General features: G+C 41.2%; 1 protein-coding gene across 1 annotated transcript; it reads right to left on the bottom strand.

Annotated features, from left to right (window-relative positions):
- Positions 1 to 4,226: 4,226 nt before the first annotated feature.
- LOC129462788 (spermine synthase-like) lies at positions 4,227 to 6,168 on the bottom strand. The gene is given in 2 exon segments (XM_063618667.1): positions 4,227 to 5,149; positions 5,152 to 6,168. Coding segments are annotated over 2 exon segments (1,098 nt in total). The 5' UTR covers positions 6,092 to 6,168; the 3' UTR covers positions 4,227 to 4,991.
- Between the last annotated feature and the right edge of the window lie 2,269 nt (positions 6,169 to 8,437).

Here is an 8,437-nt window from a genome sequence, read left to right as displayed (position 1 = left end):
TGTTGAATTGTAATCCCCAATGTTGGAAGAGAGGCTTGGTAGGAGGTAATTGGATCATAGGGGTAGACTTCCCCCTTGCTGTTCTTGTGATAGTGAGTGAGTTCTCATGGGACCTGGTTGTTTAAAAGTGTAGCAGGAGAGAGGGATCATCATGGTACATGGGAGGCAAGACTAGATTGCAGCTCTGGACACAGCAGTGTGCGGAGGCCCGCACTGTGAATTTAAGCTCCAGATCAACTGCAAGAACAAACCAGCAATCCTGAAAGGACCCACAGACCTCTGAAGGAAGTGGACTGCTCCTGCAGGACCCAGGAGACACCCCAAATATATTCTGTGAGTGCCCTAACAGTGGAGGTGGGAAAGGGAGACCCTTGTCTCTAGAACACACACCCCCACTGGAGAAGCTGAAGATCTGTTTGTGGGAGAAGTTTCTGACCTTGCCTGGAGCTGAGTCAATTTAGAGAGCCAAGTGAAATACAGGGGTAGAGGAAGCAGCAGAAAGGCCCTGGGAGCTTGCTGGGTTCCCAGGCAGCCCATTCCCACCTGGCACCACAGGGATCCATCGGAAGAGTGGCCAGAGGAGCAAGGGGTAAAACTCCACTGGGAGAAGGAAAGCTCTAGCTGAACTTTGTAACAATTTGAGCGGGGTGAGAAGCCTCTTGGCCAGAACTTGGGGCAAGGTGCAAATCTGGTGTGCAGACTCCACAGGTGGGGAAGAACCAAGCTCTTTTCTTTCACAGCTGGGAGGTGGGTAGCCTGGGGCAAGTTTTCATGCCCATCTCGGCCACCACCTGGTAACAGATTCAGGGCTGTTGGGTGGGGCACGGTGGGAGTGAGACCGAATCTTCGATTTTCGTGGGAGCTGGGTGAGGCCTACAACTGCTGGGTGAGGCCTATAACTGCTGGCTTTCCCCCATGTCCCTGACAACCTGCATGACTCGGCACAGGCAGCGATAATCCTCCTAGGTACACAACTTCAGTGACCCGGGAATCTTACCCCCATCCCTAACAGCAGCAAGACCCACCCAAGGAGAGTCTGAGCTCAGACACACCTACCCCTGCCCCCACCTGACGGTCCTTCCTTACCCACCCTGGTAGCTGAAGACAAAGGGCATATACTCTTGGGAGTTCCAGGGCCTTGCCCACCACCAGTACCTCTCCATACTACCATAGCTGATGCTTTCTGGAAAGTGCCACCTCCTGGCAGGAGATCAAACAGCACAACAATAGAGCATTAAACCACCAAAGTGGCTGGGCGTGGTGGCTCATGCCTGTAATCTCAGCACTTTGGGAGGCCAAGATGGGTGGATCACCTGAGGTCAAGAGTTCGAGACCAGCCTGGCCAACATGGCAAAACCCCCTCTCTACTAAATCTACAAAAATTAGCCAGATGTGTTGGTGGGCATCTATAATCCCAGCTACTTAGGAGGCTGAGGCAGGGACAATCACTTGAACGCGAGAGGCAGAGGTTGCAGTGAGCTGGGATTGCATCACTGCACTCCACCCTGGGTCTCAAAAAAAAACGAAAACAAAAAACCAAAGCTAACCCTCATGGAGCCCATTGAACCCCCCTGCCACCTCCACCAGAACAGGCACTGGTATCCATGGCTGAGAGACCCATAGATGGTTCACATCACAGGACTGTGTGCAGGCAACCCCCATTACCAGCCCGGAGCTGGGTAGACTTGCTGGATGGCTAGACCGAGAAGAGAGACAACAATCACTGCAGTTCAGCTCACAGGAAGCCACATCCCTTGGAAAAGGGGGAGAGTACTGCATCAAGGGAACACCCCATGGGAGAAGAGAATCCAAACAGCCTTCAGCCCTAGACCTTCCCTCTGACAGAGCCTACCCAAATGAGTGAGAAGGAACCAGAAAACCAAGTCTGGTAATATGACAAAACAAGGCTCTTTAACACCCCCAGAAAATCACATTAGTTCACCAGCAATGGATTCAAACAAAGAGAAATAGCTGATTTACCTGAAAAAGAATTCAGGAGGTTAGTTATTAAGCTAATCAAGGAGGCACCAGAGAAAGGTGAAGCCCAATGCAAGGTAATCCAAAAAACGATACAAGAAGTGAAGGGAGAAATATTCAAGGAAATAGATAGCTTAAAGAAAAAGCAAGGCCGGGCGCGGTGGCTCAAGCCTGTAATCCCAGCACTTTGGGAGGCCGAGGCGGGCGGATCACGAGGTCAGGAGATCAAGACCATCCTGGCTAACACAGTGAAACCCCATCTCTACTAAAAATACAAAAAATTAGCCGGACGTGTTGGCGGGCGCCTGTAGTCCCAGCTACTCGGGAGGCTGAGGCAGGAGAATGGCATGAACCCGGGAGGCGGAGCTTGCAGTGAGCCGAGATTGCGCCACTGCACTCCAGCCTGGGAGACAGAGCAAGACTCTGTCTCAAAAAAAAAAAAAAAAAGAAAAAGCAATAAAAATTTCAGGAAACTTTGGGCACAATTTTAGAAATGCAAAATGCTCTGGAAAGTTTCAGCAATAGAATTAAAGAAATAGAAGAAAAATTCACAGCTCAAAGACAAGGTATTCAAATTAACCCAATCCATCAAAGACAAAGAAAAAAGAATAAGAAAATATGAACAAATTCTCCAGGAATTCTGGGATTATGTTAAACAACCAAACCTAAGAATAATTGGTGTTCCTGAGGAAGGAGAGAATTCCAAAAGCTTGGAAAACATATTTGGGGGAATAACCAAGGAAAATTTCCCTGGCCTTGCTAGAGACTTAGACATCCAAATACAAGAAGCACAAAGAACACCTGGGAAATTCATCACAAAAAGATCATCATTGCCTAGGCACATTGTCATCAGGTTATCCAAAGTTAAGATGAAGGAAAGAATCTTAAGAGCTGTGAGACAGAAGCACCAGGTAACCTATAAAGGAAAACCTATCAGATTAACAGCAGATTTCTCAGCAGAAATCCTACAAGCTAGAAGGGATTGGGGCCCTATCTTCAGCCTCCTCAAGCAAAACAATTATCAGCAAAGAATTTTGTATCCAGCAAAACTAAGCATCATCTATAAAGGAAAGATACAGTCTTTTTCAGACAAACAAATGCTGAGGGAATTCACCATTACCAAAGCACCACTCCAAGAACTGCTAAAAGGAACTCTAAATTTTGAAACAAATCTTGGAAACATATCAAAATGGAACCTGTGTAAAGCATAAATCACATAGGACCTATAAAACAAAAATACAAGTTAAAAAGCAAACACACACACAAAAAAACAAAGTACACAGGAAACAAATAGCACGATGAATGCAATGGTACCTCACATTTCAATTCTAACATTGAATGTAAATGGCCTAAATACTCTACTTAAAAGATTCAGAACTGTGGAATAGATAAGAACTCACCAACCATCTGCTGCCTTCAAGAGACTCACCTAACACATAAGGACTCACATAAACTTAAAGTAAAGGGGTGGAAAAAGGCATTGCATGCAAATGGACACCAAAAGCAAGCAGGGGTAGCTATTCTTATACCAGACAAAACAAACTTTAAAGCAACAGCCGTTGAAAGAGACAAAGAAGGACATTATATAATGGTAAAAGACCTTGTCCAGCAGGAATATATCACAATCCTAAACATACAAGCACCTAACACTGGAGCTTCCAAATTCATAAAAAAATTACTAATAGACCTAAGAAATGAGATAGACAGCAACACAATAATAGTGAGGGAGTTCAATGCTCCAATGACAGCACTAAACAGACCATCAGGACAGAAAGTCAACAAAGATACAATGGATTTAAACTATACCTTGGAACAAATGGACTTAACAGATATATACAGAACATTCCATCCAACAACTGCAGAATACACATTCTATTCAACAGCACATGGAACTTTCTCCAAGATAGACCATGTGACAATAAATTAACAAGCCTAAATAAATTTAAATATATTTATTTAAAATTTATTTAAATTATTTAAAAAATTTAAATATATTTATTTAAAATATAAAAAAATATAAAACAAGCCTAAATAAATTTAAGAAAATTGAAATTATATCAAGCACTCTCTCAGACCACAGTGGAATAAAACTGGAAATCAACTCCAAAAGGAACCTTCAAAACCATGCAAATACATGGAAATTAAATAACTTGCTCCTGAATGAGCATTGGGTCAAAAACGAAATCAAATGGAAATTAAAAAATTCTTCAAACTGAATGACAATAATGACACAACATACCAAAACCTCTTGGACACAGCAAAGGCAATCCTAAGAGGAAAGTTCATACCCTAAACACCTATATCAAAAAGACTGAAAGAGCACACACTGACATTCTAAGGTCACACTTCAAGGAACTGGAGAAAGAAGAACAAAGCAAACCCAACCCCAGCAGAAGAAAGGAAATAACCAAGATCAGAACAGAACTAAATGAAATGGAAACAAAAAAAAAACACAAAAGATAAATGAAACAAAAAGCAGGTTCTTTGAAAAGATAAATAAGATTGATAGACCATTAGCAAGGTTTTTTTTGTCTCTTTTGTCATTTTAATTGAAGCAATCCTATTTTTTCAAACTCTCTCTTATAAGCACCAAATTTTAATATCTAAGTCAATTTTTGAGGAAAGAAACACCATCAAGATCTTCCCTCCAGCAAAACAATGATGTTCACTCCTCCAAATATCCAAATTGAAGATCTACCAAAACAAAAACAAAAACAAAAGCCCACAGAGAAATAAAAAAGAACAAAAATCACATTCTAATGGGGGGGTCAGTGAATTTAGCAGTCTTTGCTGTGCTGCCTAACCATCCTTCATCTGACTTTCAAAAAAAATAACATCCTAAGCTCATCAAAATATACATTTTCCATTTGCTTTTTTAAATTAAAAATAATTATTAAAAAAAGGAAAATTTTAAGGAATTCACAATCAATTGCCTGACTCATTTTGATGTCATGTACAGCATATGGAGGTCAGGAAGGCTATTTGCAGCACATGTGATTAGGGGCTACTGATCTTCAGGGTTTAGCTTTCTTCCAAACAGTGTAAAATACCCACAATTCCAAGTATGAAGGGACACAGAGGATCTCCTTTGAAAATCCCACAAGACAGTACAGGCACCCCAGCTGTTCTTCATAGAGCGGCAGCACTTCTGTCAGATTGACACAGTTCCCTGTGTAAAATATTTCCCATCCTGTTTCAACACTTTCATTGAGAGGTCAAGAATCAGTCTGAGAAACTCCCATGTGGAATCTTCTTCTGGAGACGTGGAGATTGGAACAGCTGTCAAATCGTTAATCACATAATCAAATTCTCTCCCTTCTTTGGCATACCTCTTCAGTTCCAGAATACAGTCTTCTATTAGAACCTGAGAGCAGTCTCCTTTAAGATTGTCTAAGACATCGCCACACGTTTTTCGCATGTATTTCTTACACCCATCAATCACCATTTGGTCAGTCTCTACCATAGTGACCATCTTTGGTTTTAGTTTGACTATTTCACACAATATGCCTCCATTTTCACCTCCCAGAATGAGTACATCTTTGCCAATGTAATCTTCTTTGCCACTGCCCATGATGGCCCGGGTATATGCCAAATCACTGTCTGCCAAATTAACATCCCCACTAAGGATGAGAATATTTCCAAACTGCTTCAAGTGTAGAATTTTTATATTTTGATAAGGTGAATCTTCGTCATATACCACTTCATCTATGTCATATTCAACCAGGCGCCCATCAGTGGTGGGCCAATATCTGTCAATGGCTCCTCCTTGCACTATGGGTGGTAATCGTTTCACCCGCCCAGTACTGTCCTGACTCAATTCTTTCATTCTTTCTTCTACTTTGTTCAAAATACTGTCGATCTCTTCTTTGTCTTGTGCATCACCATCATAACTCTGAAGGTCCAGCAACACCAATCCACGTGGGTAAATTCTCAAATTGGCAAAGCTGCCGTTCTTCTTTGTGTAGGTTGCTAAATAGCCATGGTCCTGCCAGGTGTGCACCGACTCCGCCATCCCCTGCTCCTGGGAAATGGACTGCAGGCCTTTTAGAATGGTCTCACCATCAGTTTTGGCGCTGAGCATGAAGTCAAGCGTGCTGTGCCGCGCTGCTGCCATAGTGAGGCGAGGCCCTGTGCCATGCCTGGGGGAGCGGCCGTGGGAGACTGGGGGGCCGCGCGACGTGTCAGGCTGCGGCCAGTGGGGAGTGCCAACCATTAGCGAGATTAACCAAGAAAAGAAGAAAGAAAATCCAAATAACCTCACTAAGAAATGAAACATGAGATATTACAACTGACAACACTGAAATACAAAAGATCGTTCAAGGCTACTATGAGTATCTTTATACACATAAATAGAAAACCTAGAAAAGATGGATAAATTCCTGGAAAAATACAACCCTCCTAGCTTAAATCAGGAAGAATTAGATACCCTGAACAGACCAATAACAAGTGGCAAGATTGAAATAGTAATTAAAAAGTTACCAAAAAAAGAAAGTCCAGGACCAGACAGATTCACAGCAGAACTCTACCAGACATTCAAACAAGAATTGATACCAATCCTTTTGACACTATTCCACAAGAAAGAGAAAGAAGGAACCCTCCCTAATTTGTTCTATGAAGCCAGCATCATCTAATACCAAAACCAGGGAAGGACATAACCAAAAAAGAAAACTACAGACCAATATTGCTGATGAACATAGATGCTAAAACCCTTAACAAAATACTAGCTAACCGAATCTAACAACATATCAAAAAGATAATCCACCATGATCAAATGAGTTGCATACCAGGGATGCAGGAATGGTTTAACATACACATGTCAATAAATGTGATACACCACATAAACAGAATCAAAAACAAAAATCGCATGATCATCTCAATAGATGCAGAAAAACCATTCGACAAAATCCAGCATCGCTTTATGATTAAAACTTCAGCAAAATCGGAATACAAGGGACATACGTTAATGTAATAAAAGCCATCTATGACAAACCCACAGCCAACATAATACTGAATGGGAAAAGTTGAAAGCATTCTCTCTAAGATCTGGAAGAAGACAAGGATGCCCACTTTCACCATGCTCCTTCAACATAGTACTGGAAGTCCTAGCCAGAGCAACCAGACAAGAGAAAGAAATAAAGGGCATCCAAATTGGCAAAGACGAAGTCAAACTGTCACTACTGACAACATGATCCTTTACCTTGAAAACTCTAAAGACTCCTCTGGAAAGCTCCTAGAACTGATAAAAGAATTCTGCATTTTTGTCCTTGCAATAGTTTGCTGAGAATGATGGTTTCCAGTTTCATCCATGTCCTACAAAGGACATGAACTCATCATTTTTATGGCTGCATAGTATTCCATGGTGTATATGTGCCACATTTTCTTAATCCAGACTATTGTTGTTGGACATTTATCAAATACCACATGTTCTCACTCATAGGTGGGAATTGAACAATGAGAACACATGGACACAGGAAGGGGAACATCACACACCGGAGACTGTTGTGGGGTGGGGGAAGGGGGGAGGGATGGCATTAGGAGATATACCTAATGCTAAATGACAAGTTAATGGGTGCAGCACACCAACATGGCACATGTATACATATGTAACAAACCTGCATGTTGTGCACATGTACCCTAAAACTTAAAGTATAATAATAATAAAATTTAAAAAAAGAAAAAAAAAAAAAAGAATTCTGCAAAATTTCTGGATACAGGATTAATGTACACAAATCAATAGCTCTTCTATACATCAACAGCGACCAAGCAGAGAATCAAATCAAGAACTCAACAACTTTCACAATAGCTGCAAAAAATAAAATAAAATACTTAGGAATATATCTTATCAAGGAGTTGAAAGACCTCTACAAGGAAAACTACAAAACACTGCTGAAAGAAATCATAGATGACGCAAACAAATGGAAACACATCCCATGCTCATGGATGAGCAGAATCAATATTGTGAAAATGACCATACTGCCCAAAGCAATCTACAAATTCAATGCAATCCCAATCAACATACTGCCATCATTCTTCATAGAATTAGAAAAAACAATTCTAAAATTTATGTGTAACCAAAAAAGAGCCCACACAGCCAAAGCAAGACTAAGCAAAAATAACACTTCTGGAGGTATCACACTACCTGATTTCTTTCTTTCTTTCTTTCTTTCTTTCTTTCTTTCTTTCTTTCTTTCTTTCTTTCTTTCTTTCTTCTTTCTTTCTTTCTTTCTTCTTTCTTTCTTCTTTCTTTCTTTCTTTCTTTCTTCTTTCTTTCTTTTTTTCTTTCTTTCTTCTTTCTTTCTTTCTTTCTTTCTTTCTTTCTTTCTTTCTTTCTTCTCTCTGTCTCTCTTTCTTTCTTTCCTTTCTCTCTCTCTCTCTTTCTTTTTTGAGATGGTGTCTTGCTCTCTGTTGCCCAGCTTGGAGTGCAGTAGCGTGGTCTCAGCTCAGTGCAACCTCTGCCTCC

Source organism: Symphalangus syndactylus, chromosome 2, assembly GCF_028878055.3.
Source record: "Symphalangus syndactylus isolate Jambi chromosome 2, NHGRI_mSymSyn1-v2.1_pri, whole genome shotgun sequence".
In the NCBI taxonomy this organism is placed as follows: Eukaryota; Metazoa; Chordata; class Mammalia; order Primates; family Hylobatidae; genus Symphalangus; species Symphalangus syndactylus.
The sequence above is the reverse complement of the archived record's forward strand: the minus strand, read 5'-3'. Positions and strand labels throughout refer to the sequence as shown.